General features: G+C 46.9%; 1 protein-coding gene across 2 annotated transcripts in view; it reads left to right on the forward strand.

Annotated features, from left to right (window-relative positions):
- The window catches only part of EPDR1 (ependymin related 1), a 28,502-nt gene extending 18,021 nt beyond the window's left edge, over nt 1-10,481 (forward strand). The window contains exons 2-3 of one of the 2 annotated variants that reach the window (XM_058725434.1): nt 7,215-7,423; nt 8,818-10,481. In XM_058725434.1, the coding sequence (XP_058581417.1) occupies nt 7,215-7,423; nt 8,818-9,014 (406 nt within the window). In that variant the 3' untranslated portion in view covers nt 9,015-10,481. The remainder of the gene's footprint in view (nt 1-7,214; nt 7,424-8,817) is intronic. The other variant, XM_058725435.1, reaches the window with a different exon arrangement.
- Nucleotides 10,482-12,451: the final 1,970 nt, after the last annotated feature.

Consider the following 12,451-nt stretch of genomic DNA (forward strand, 5'->3'; position numbering starts at 1 on the left):
TAGTTGGGTAAATTTTCAGTACTTTTTTTTTTAATTAAAAAAATTTGTTTTAATGTTTATTTATTTTTGAGAGAGAGAGAGAGAGAGAGAGAGAGAGAGAGAGACAAAGAGCATGAGCAGGGGAGGGGCAGAGAGAGGGAGTCACAGAATCTGAAGTAGGTGTCGGATGCGGGGCTCGAACACACAGACGGCAAGATCATGACCTGAGCGGAAGTCAGATGCTGAACTGACTGAGTCACCCAGGCACCGCCCACCAGTACCTTTCTAATGAAAAAAAAAAAAAAAAAAAGAATGAAGCTCTACATCCAGTTAAAATTCCTTTTGGGAAACAATATCTTGTAAAATATAAAATGGGAATTTTATTTGATCCAACAATTCCAGTCTATAAACTTTTCATAGAGTTGTAAACAGAGAAAGCCAAAAGGGTTTATCTCCAATTTATATTCAGCTTTGTTAATATTAACAAACTGTGGAAATAATCTAAGTGATCATGAGTAGGAGATCACTAAAGCAAAACATGGTGTGTGTGTGTGTGTGTGTGTGTGTGTACATAAACACACATGTGATGCATGTGCATATATACACAAACACATACACACACATATACATATATACACAAGCATATACATATATACACATATATACACATACATATACACACATATACATGCATATGTATACACAGCATTCAAACACTAAGGGGGCACATCAAAGCCACAAATACCAGCTGGAAGCAGCTCCCACTGAGGGAACTTGGGACAATTTGAGCATCAAATGGAATAATGACTTTGTTGTGCATTGAGTACATAAAAATCCTTGCGTCCTGGGTGGTGATTGATAGATAAATAGATAGATGTCATTTGTTATACCATTGGTACCAATCTACCAATCTCCAGCGACAATTGATTCAGGAAATGGTTTTACCTAAAACCATGAGGTGACAATTATTGGCTAACGGGCTGTTCCCCAGCTTCACCAAGTATTGCCGATCAATTACTTGCTAACTGTGAAGGGAAGCACCTCTATGCTGAAGGCATCTGGAGTAAGGACAGGACTTGGTGATCAGAGTTGGTAGCATTGATAGTGGCATGGGACATCACCTGTCTTCTGATGTGATGCACCAGGAGGTACACATCCCACTCAATTTCTTTCCAAGAATCTTTAGCCAAAGCACATCAAGACTTTAGAATCCACGCCTAGTTTGGAGGAATGAAAGGATATAGAGGAACAAGTTAAATTAGGAAACTGACAAAAATGTAGAATGGGGAATATGTGTGGATCTGGAATCTTCAGAGAGTCAAAGGCCACATTAAAAATAAAAAAAGATAGTAGTGTTCCAGATTTTTAAAACAGTAGAAACGTAACAACCAAATATATTGCTTGAGACTTGACTGCATTCTGATTTTTTTTATTTTTATTTAAAAAAATTTTTTTTAACGTTTATTTATTTTTGAGACAGAGAGAGACAGAGCATGAACGGGGGAGGGGCAGAGAGAGAGGGAGATACAGAATCAGAAGCAGGCTCCAGGCTCTGAGCTATCAGCCCAGAGCCCGGCGGGGGGCTTGAACTCATGGACCGCGAGATCGTGACCTGAGTTGAAGTTGGACGCTTAACCGACTGAGCCACCCAGGCGCCCCGACTGCATTCTGATTTTTATTTAAAAAAAAAAAATTTTTTTTTAACGTTTTTATTTATTTTTGAGACAGGGAGAGACAGAGCATGAACAGGGGAGGGTCAGAGAGAGGGAGACACAGAATCTGAAACAGGCTCCAGGCTCTGAGCTGTCAGCACAGAGCCTGACGTGGGGCTCGAACTCATGGACTGCAAGATCATGACCTGAGCTGAAGTCGGCCGCTCAACCAACTGAGCCACCCAGGCGCCCCTGCATTCTGATTTTTAAAAAAGAGTTTAAAATACATTTTGGGGGGACAATTGAATATGGGCCAGATATTAGCTGGCATTAGGGAACGAATTTTATTTATTTATTTATTAAAAAATTTTTTTAATGTTTATTTACTTTTGAGACAGAGAGAGACAGAGTGCGAGCGAGGGAGGGGCAGAGAGAGAGGGAGACACAGGATCCAAAACAGGCTTCAGGCTCTGTGCTGGCAGCACAGAACCCAATGCGGGGCTCGAACCCACGAACCGTGAGATCATGACTTGAGCCGAAGTCGGGCGCTCAACTGAGTGAGCCACCCAGGCGCCCCTGGGAATGAATTTTAATTTCTTAGGTGTGGCCAGAAGGCAGAAAGTCCTTGTTTTCGGCAAATACTTAGAAAAAGCTAATATAGCAAAATGTAACAATTATTGAATCTAAGTGGTAGACACAAAGGTGATCATTGTACTAGTCCTTCAACTCTTCTGCATTTAAAAAATATTTCAGGGGTGCCTGGGTGACTCAGTCGGTTGAGTATCCGACTTTGGATCAGGTCGTAATCTCATGATTCGTGAGTTCGAGCTCTGCGTTGGGTCTGTTGCTGTCTGTTGCCCCCTTCGGATCCTCTTTGCCTCTCCCCTGCGTTCCCTCTCTCTCTCTCTCTCTCTCAAGATAAACATTAAAATTAAAAAAATTAAGGTAAAGTGTAGGTTAGAGAACATTATATTCGCCCATTAAAAAAGACATTAGATTCACTCATTTTTGTAAAATGTGTCTAGTACACATAATGAAAACTCAGTACGATATTTGCACAGCCATGTTCATAGCAGCGTCATTCACAATAGCCGAAAGATGGAAACAACCCAGGATCCATCCACAGATGAATGGATAAGCAAAATGTGCTATATGCATTCAATGGAATATCAGCCTTAAAAAGAGAAGGAAATTCTGACACGTGTTATCACATGGATGAAACTTGCAGACATTATCCTCAGTGAAATAAGCCAATCACAAAAGGACAGCTACTGAATGATTCCACTTGTAGGAAGTCTGTAGAGCAGTCAAGTTCATAGGGACAGAAGGGAGAAGAGTGGTTGCCAGGAGCTGGGCGGGGGAGAAATGGGGAGCTGTTTCATGGGCATAGAGTTTCAGTTTTGCAAAACGAAAAGAATTCTGGAGACTGGTTGCACAACAATATGAATGTACCTAACACTATTGAACTATGCACTTAAAAATGCTTAAGATAGTAAATTTTATGTTCTATTTTACCACAATTTTAAGAAATTTAAGTGAAAATATCACTATATGTTTAGCCACAGAGGCAAAGAGTTGTTATTTCTGTAAGTTCGAGTTTCTGGGCAATTTTTACTTCATTTTCCATTTCTGTACTGTTTGGATTTTTTTTTTTTAACTTTGAATGTGAATCAGTTTTACAAAAACCAGACATCCATTTTCAAAAGATCTAAAACTTCTGCAGGTTTTCAGTGTTTTGGAGAACACGCGGGTGGTAGAGGCTAATATTTAGGAAAATGGATTTTCAGGAAACAACAGAAATGGTCAATGTAGCCTGAGAATTTTGTCAGAAGCAACAAAAATCCTTGGTCCCATGAGGCGAGCGGCAGAATGGAGCCCTGCCTGGGCCCTGCGTCTGCATTGAGGCTGCTGTGAGAGCTCAGCCTGCTGACCCCTTGGCCGGGCCTGGATGGCCTGACCTCGCTCACAGCCCAGGCCTGGCAGGGCCCTCCCGGGAACTGTGCTTTGCTTGGGGTCTGGCCAGCAAGGAGGAGTTTGCAGGCTGTTGTTGACCCAGGCCTGGCCTGCCCGCCTTGTCCTCCAAGCCCTTTCCAGCACCTCACCTTGCTTGCACCCCGGGGGTGTCATTTGTGACTCCCATCCTTACAACTTCCTTTGCTTTAGAGCCAGGCTTTGATCTTGCTTCCCGGGATCGAGTTTCTGTTGAAGACAGTCAGTCCTTTGGGTCTCCGGAGGTAATAACCCGCACAGCATCCCAGGCAGATGATTCATTTCAACCCTGGCTGATCTCTGCATTTTGACCTAATGGCTCTATCGGGCTCCGGAGCCTGTATCCTATTTGCGACGGAGAACCTTATGTCTGAACTATGAATGTGTTCCCATAAACACCCAAGCCACAACAGCACTGTGAAAAGCTTCTTTTCCAAAACTGCCTATGGATCAGTACTCGCTTCTCTACCCATATGGGATTTTGAAAAACAAAAAACAAAAAAAACAGTTATACGGTTGTATTTGGTTTCCCGTTGAATTAATATTTTCTGTCTTACTTAAGGCACTGTCAACATAACCTCGGTATCAGATTATGGCCTCTTTTTAAAATACTAAATATTTTGAAAGCAGAAAAGTTACAGAGAACTCTGTAACAAACACCTGTGTTCAGACCACCCAGAAGTAATAAAGGTTAACGTTTTGTAACGATTCCTTCAAGTCTAGAGTTCTCATTTTGAAATTAAATTTTACCTCTGTGTGTGTATGGGCAGAGCTGGCCTCGGGACAACGGTGCAGCTGGCAGAATTCCTTTCCCGCTGCCCCTTCCCTTCCCCAGCTGGTGGCTGCCCGGGCAGGCGGTGGTGGCCAGGGGTCCGCCATGACACCGCATGACACACAACACAGCTGTCCCAGTGGCTGTTTTCCAGGGCTCTAGGTGGAAACCGCGGAGTCCTCAACTATCTTAGAGATGAGTCCTGGTTATGAGTCACACAAAAAGTTCCAAGCAGAAGAAAGGAAAGTTTATTACAACAGAGGACACAGGAATGCATCCGGGGGGACCAGCTGTTGGAATCCCCGCTTCCTGGTGCCTCTCTCTGCTTCATTCTTCCCTCTTGCTCAGTTCACATGTTGGAAACAGCCTCCCAGAGCTTCTGAGTTTACATATGACCTGTGCAGGCACAATTCCACATGTTTGTGGGTGAGGATCTGATGGTCTTGCCCTGGGCGAGATGTTCACCTCCGGTCCCGTAAGCTCCGTGGAGGGGGGCCCGCCCATGTATGGCCAGAATGGCTGCCAGGCTCCCACCTTCTGCGACCTGTGGGTTTGGGAGCTAAGGGCTGTTCTCAGGAAGGACCCCGCACCTCTTCCGCCCATGGTGCATATCTTCCAGGGGGCAGTCACTACGCTTTGAGAAGCACGCCATCGGGGTTTCAGCAAAAGTGACGAATGGCTGTCTAGGCTAATGCCTGGGACTTGGGAAGGCACAAGGGGCGGGTGCTGATGGTGAGGAGAAGAATAAAGAAGACAGTCACCTCTGAGGGCACACGGTGTTCTGTGGGGCCCGCTGTCAGAGAGGATCGTAGAACAGGATCTCTGTACAGAGTCCCGTGTTTATGAATGGACAGTGCTCTAAAATTGATACGGATGTCTTTGTACTCCTTTTTTTAAAAATAAATATTTATTTAGAGAGAGTATGTGCAACTGGGGGAGGGCAGAGAGAGAGAGAGAGAGAGAGAGAGAAAGAATCCCAGGTAGGTTCATGCTCTGTGTGGAGCCTGACTCGGGGCTCAAACTCATGAACCACGAGATCATGACCTGAGCAGAAATCAAGAGTCGGAGGCTAAACAGACTGAGTCACTCAGGCACTCTGGGTGTCCTTACGCGAATGTTTAGACTGATGTGCCAGGGATTTTTCTGGGCATGAGAAGACAGTGACAGTCCAACCCCATCTCCTTCGAAGGGCTTTCAGTAGGGTGTGAACCCTGCATGTGTATTATAATGAGAGGTTGGCTCCACGTTTATGGGAGCACTGTCGGAGCAAATGAACACTTCCTTTTCTTTCTGTGACCACTCCCATTTCTAAAAGTCTGCACATGGGTTTGACCCTCATAAGCCATTTCAAGTGTTTCCTGGAACGAAGCAGGATAAGTATACCTAAATCTATAAAATGAGGTCATGTGTACATTTCCATACTGGCTCAGTAGAAAACGGAAGCATAACGCTAAAATAGTGGTACTATTTTTTGACCACATAGACAGTGATCATTTATAATAGTTTTTCTAGAAAATGCTTTTTTTTTTTTTTTTAATTTTTTTTTTCAACGTTTTTTATTTATTTTTGGGACAGAGAGAGACAGAGCATGAACGGGGGAGGGGCAGAGAGAGAGGGAGACACAGAATCGGAAACAGGCTCCAGGCTCCGAGCCATCAGCCCAGAGCCTGATGCGGGGCTCAAACTCACGGACCGCGAGATCGTGACCTGGCTGAAGTCGGACGCTCAACCGACTGCGCCACCCAGGCGCCCCTAGAAAATGCTTTTTAAGCTCGGACTTGGGATGGTGAACATTTGCCCTGGAGGCAGACGGAGGCTGTGATGTGGAGTGAGCCTCACATACCACAGATAATATGTTGGTTGTCTTTTATTTGCCCATCGAAAGCACCCTCTGTAGGCTCTTCACTGTGTGAGTTCAAGGCCTGCAGCCTCACTCTGTTGGACCAGCAGCAGTGGCCCGAGTCTCAGACTGATGATCAAACACATTTCAGAGGACCCCTCCTCCCCCCATCCCCCACCGTTGGCTTCACCCAGCACCAGGATTGCTTAGCTTTAAGATTGATGCAGGATTGGTGACAAGGCCGTGTGCTGGGAGACAGGGCGCATCTGCAGACTCCTGGCCCAGCCTGGGAACACCTCTGGCTCGCTCCACACATGGGGCGTGCACGTGGGCAGGAGAGACGAGGCCTAGAGCATGTGGACAAACTGTGTGGAAACCAGTCGTTCTGGGGTCCCCTCACCTTCTGCCTGCTTGTCTCAGCCTCCTCCAGATGTGGGAGGAGGGCCCCATTTTCACACCGCTGTGCCTCACCCCAAAACCCATTACTCATGACTGACAGTTGAGACAATGGGGCACAGGTGTGTGGTCTGACCTCAGCATCTTCTCGATGCCCTACATAGGGGCACCCCAGTAATGCCAGATTCAGTGCTGCAAGGAGAACTGAACCAAGCCAAGGGTCAAATCCTCCTGCGTCCCTGTGCTACAATGTCACAAACCAGCCGTTAACCCAGGGCCCTGTCTTCCCCATTTTGTAGCCTAAGCACAGAGTCTGGCATATAATAGGTGCTCAGTTATTCAATATTCAGTTTTGAACTCTTAGTTTTAATTATTTTGTATTTAGGTTATCAAAGTGTCTAGTGCTCATAAATAAATAAATAAATAAGTAAATAAATAAATAAATGCCTAGCAAGCCAAACTGTTTTTTTCTGCTTGTTCTATTCCAAGAGTAATTCATATTGCAGGCCTTTGGACGGTGTGCTGACAAAAGGCATGACGACTGACAATAAATTCCTGATATGGTCTCTCTATATCTGTCTTTCAGATTATTTGAATATATTTTGCTCTATAAGGATGGAGTGATGTTTCAGATTGAACAAGCCACCAAGCAGTGCTCCAAGATCACCCTGACGGACCCCTGGGACCCTCTAGACATTCCTCAGAATGCCACCTTTGAGGACCAGTACTCCATAGGGGGACCCCAGGAGCAGATCACCGTCCAGGAGTGGTCTGACAGAAAGTCAGCTAGATCATGTAAGGCTTCAAAAACTATCCAAGTGCTGTGTCCCAGAAAGCATGATGGGAAAAAAGGTTAAGTTCACTAAGGAAGGTAGTTAAGGAAATTGACAAGCTTAATCAAATTGTTTAATGTCCCCCCGCACGTGCGTAATCTGCTAGTGGTTTAGCTCCAAGGCATACACATCACATTTGAAACACCTCTGCCTTCCAGCACCACCTGTGCCTTTCTGCCACCTTGGCTGTTACGGGCTTAGCCTTGGCTCTGACGTTTAATGACCCTGAGATCTATGACACAGAAGATGTCTGTCTAAGGTATACGTTCGAGTCCCCATATCACTTCCTGAAGTTACAGTGACCAGATCTTCTCCTGTCATTCTGAGTGTCTGCTTTTGCATATAGACGGAAAGCTGTTCTCGGTGGTGCTTCCATATGCCCACCCCGAAGCTGTTTCGAATACACAGGCTTTATGGTGCCTGCGGGAAACAGTCGAAAACAGTGCGAAAACAGTTCCCTCCATCCCCGCCGCTGAGTTTAGCGTAGAATTAGCATATGACCTAGCGATTCCACTTCTGAGTGTATATCCGAAGGAACTGAAAGCAAGGACTCAAGAAGATATTTGTGCACCCATGTGTATAGCAGCATACTTAATGACAATGAATGAATGAATAATAATTCCTCCAGATGGTGGAAACCAACCCAAGTGTCCCCCAGCAGGTAAATGAATCCCTGAAACGTGATGTAAACAGACAATGGAGTATTATTTAGCCTTAAAAAGGAAGGAGATTCTGTCACACGCTACCACATGGATGAACTTTGAGGACATTACGCTGAGTGAAATAAGCCAGTCAGCAAAGGAAAACCACCATATAATTCCACTTACATGAGATGCCAAGAATAGTCACGTTCCCCCAGACAGAGAGTGGAACGGGGGTTGCCAGGGGCTGGGGGAGGGGAACGAGGAGTTAGTGTCAAAGGGCACAGAGTTTCAACTGGGGAAGATGAAAGAGTTCTGGAGATGGAGGTGGTGATGGCTTAATGCCGTACTTAATGCCACTGAACTACTTAAAAATAGTTACAATGGTAAATTTTATGTATATTTTCCCACGAGAGAAAAAGAAAGCAAACAACACAGGCCTTTTGCCTTACCTTCTACGTTAAAAAGTCACCCCCCAGGGGGCGCCTGGGTGGCTCAGTCAGTTGAGCTTCCTACTTCGGCTCAGGTTGTGATCTCACGGTTTGTGAGTTCGAGCCCTGCGCCGGGCTCTGTGCTGACAGCTCAGGGCCTGGAGCCTGCTTCGGATTCTGTGTCTCCCTCTCTCTCTACTCCTCCCCTGCTCACACTTTGTCTCTTTCACAAAAATAAAGATTAAAAAAAATTTTTTTTAAGTCACCCTCTCTTTCTCTTACAGATGAAACCTGGATTGGCATTTATACAGTCAAGGATTGCTATCCCGTCCAGGAAACCTTCACCAAAAATTACAGTGTGATATTGTCCACGCGGTTTTTTGACATACAGCTGGGTATTAAAGACCCCTCGGTGTTTACCCCGCCGAGCACCTGCCAGATGGCCCAGCCGGAAAGGATGGGTGAGGATTGCTCCTGGTAAGCCCGTGAGCACAGAAGTGGTGGCCTCCGACGTCATCCCCACCTCGAGAGGGATTTGAGGCTTTTGAGAAACGAGAACCTTCACTGGAGATAAATGTCATCATTGTAGGAAGATGCACATCGATAGGGGGTTCTTTGTATATATGATTTTTTTTGACGATTCAAGCTTTGTTTACAGAAGGGAGTGGACTGGAGAATGGTGACAAGAATGGGAAGAGAGGGCAACCCTGGGGGTTTCAGACAGGTGCACAGCCTGTGCGGGCACTGTGTGCTTCTGCGTGTGCAGGTGTATTTAAGTGTGCTCTCTGCCTGTGCAGGTGTATCCAAGCGCACTGGCGTGCATGGGCGGGGGTCAGCAGGAGCACTTTGCCTTGGCAGCAGTGTTTCGCTGCTGACTTGACTGAGGACTGCTGGACTGCTCCCACGTGGCGGTAATAAAATGCAGGACGATTTTGGTCAGCTTTACTATAAATTTTTATGTGCTCTACAGATAACAGCTCCTTTATTGCCCGCACCGGGGTGGTGACTGCTCCCCCAGCCCCGCCTCCTGCTCCCATGGCCACTGACAAAGTGATTCCTTAAAATCCCTTCCAGACGTAAGGGCTTTATGGCATGACCCCACTGATGGAAATTTGGGGAGGAAATGAGAGGCTGTAATGCAAAGTAATGATTCCTCCAAGAGACACTGTAAGCAAGAGGGTTTGAAAATCTTACCTGGGTAAGCATGAGCCACGTATGCTTTTTCTATGCAAGAGTATTGATATGTATGTGCCGAATCACCACATATTTGTCAGGGGACCTAGAAAGATGGATAGTATTCTCCAAATAGCTTCGAATTGGAAGTCAGGAGACTGCTGTCTTCAAAATCCAGGAGTGGAGTTCCTTTGTACTTGAACTCCTTGGGTTAACGAAACGCACTGTGCTTTCCCTCACCCGGGCCTTCCCGGGGCAGTTTCACAACCTCTTTGTCTATATGAGCTCCGTGTATCCCTGCCAGCTCAGCTCGCACTTGACCTTCAGAGAGCTGCTCCTGAGCCTGGATCGGGTGCCCCCGATAGCTTGAGCACGCTGTTCTCACAACACTGCCTCGGCCGTGTGTTAATTTCCTGCTTACTGGACACTATTGCCCACTAGCCTGGCTACGAGCTCCTTGAGTACGGGTACCACGTGGTGTTAGCTTTTATATGCCCAGCACCGAGTAAGTGCCTGGCACATGGTCAGTGCCCTAAACATTTGTAGAGTGGACGATGCCAGCCTGTCTGGTCCTTAGTTTCCTCATCTGTTCAAGGGTTGGGTTGGGTTTGCTGACCTCTGGGGAGAGTCTCAGTAATAAAATTTATTATTCTAGATTCTTCTGCTATCGTGTTTCATCTGGCTATCATCTGTTAGTAGGAGAAACGTGTGAAATCTATAACATGCTGAAACCAATCTGTACTACAGTTTATTTCAATAAACAGATTTAATCGCATTTCGTGTTCTTTCATATATTTACTCTTGTCATATATGTGGATTCTCTTGGTTATTCGGGGGTTCAAACTCTGCTCTGATGAATAATGTGCTTCCAGTGATCGTTATCCTCTCTCAGAGGCTTGCTCTTCCCCTCAAAGCCCAGTTGCCTGGGCTGGAAACCTCAGGGGCGTTCTTGGCCCATTTCTCTCCTTTATCCTCACAGGTGATCAGTGTCCCCAGTCTTGTCAGCGTAGCTCCTGTGCGTGCCCTTGGCCTCCATCCAGGTCCAGGTTCTTCTGCTCACTGGCCTTTGCGAGATCTTCATAGCTTCTGTCTTGCCCTGCTCTTTTCTCTTCAAAGCCATCCTCTGCTCAGTTCATCAATCAGTCAGTTCCAAGGCGGTACTGAGACCCCGTTATCTCCAGGGCCCACGCCCCTGGAGTCTCAGAGCAGAGTGAAGCCCGGGCAAGGCCGGCATCTGGAATGCGCAGATGGGGACTTCTAGCTGCCTTCCAGCCGGTCCAGCCTGGTAAAGCCGTTGTCACAGCGTCTGCCCACTTCTTATCTCTCCACCCACAGGATGGTCCCCAGTCCTTGCCGAACTGCCCATGTCCTCTCAGCCGGGGGATCTCTGTCTCTGCCCGCCCCAGTGCACATTCCCACTGGCAGGAGAAAGGAAAGGAACTCCTTTTACTTTGTGCAGGGACAGGCAAAGCAGGTGCCCTTTTTTAGTAGTTAGGCCATTCTGCCGATATGAATACAAAGGCCCTCTTGCAGAAGGATTTTACATCTGCGGGACTTGACTTCACCTCTGTTGGTGCCCCGTCCTCTGGGTCCCCACTGTGTCAAAGTGAGGGGGAGGCTCCTTAGTGTGGTGCCCCCGGCCCCGTGGATCCGGCCTCCCTCCTTTCCCAGCCTCAGCGCTCACACTGCTCTCTCTTTCCCAACTGCCACCCGAGCCTGAGAAGCGAGGCCTGGGTCCCCCTGGGTGGCAGGAGGCCTTCCCTAGTCACCACTTTCTGGGACATCAGAGTCAAAAACAAGAGGGTCTCATCTGTCGACATGGCATTGCTGACGACGAGCCGGAGGAGGACCCGGCGCCATGTTGGGCACACCCTGCGTCATGTGTCTCTGACGGTCAGGCCACCTGGGAGCCACTTCTACATCTCCCGAGACAAGTTGCCAGGACCCACGAAAGTGCTGGCGTGTTCTCTACCCTCTGGCTTCTACTCGGAAGGCCCATCCCCAGTCAGAACCAGCCCTCCTGCTCCTGCTGGCCCACGGGGAGGCGAGGAGGTCTGGCCTCTCTGTCCCCCACTGCTCCCTTATTAGGGTGACTTTCTGGCAGGAAGTCTTGCTTTTGGAGATAATGTTGCACTTCCTAAAGTTGGGGCATGTTTTAAAATTATTCAAATGTGTCAAGAAGGCCAAAGAGTTGGGATCTCTGAGGGTGTTTCTGACAAAGTACTCTTAATTTGCCACCGCACCTAAACTCCACACCCTTTGGAAGGTCATTTACTTACCTCTTGCTGCATTTCCTTTATAAACTCCACCTGCTCAGTGTTCCCTCTGTGATTTTATTTTTATATATTTTTAAAAGTCTATTTATTTTGAGAGAGAGAGAGAGAGAGAGCACGAGCACAGGAGGGGGGCAAAGAGAGAGAGGGATAGAGAGAGAAAATCCCAAGTATGGAGCCCAACTGTGAGATCATGACCTGAGCAGAAACCAAGAGTTGGGTGTTCAACGGACTGGGCCACCCAGGCGCCCCACCCCTCTGTGATTTGAAATCCCTTTGCCTGTGTGTTCACCTGTAATACAAAGGGTGTTCTTCACTTTTTCCAAGTATGTAGGTCTTCTCTTCCTCCTTCAGTTGAAAGCAACTTCAATGCAGGAATGGTGTCCTGGCTGTTCTCATTGAGCTAAAATGACATCAGCTGGAGGAGGCAAAGAGCTGCCTCAAAGTCTCATGAATAATGTATGAGATTTAA

This window comes from Neofelis nebulosa, chromosome 4, assembly GCF_028018385.1.
Source record: "Neofelis nebulosa isolate mNeoNeb1 chromosome 4, mNeoNeb1.pri, whole genome shotgun sequence".
Lineage (NCBI taxonomy): Eukaryota > Metazoa > Chordata > Mammalia > Carnivora > Felidae > Neofelis > Neofelis nebulosa.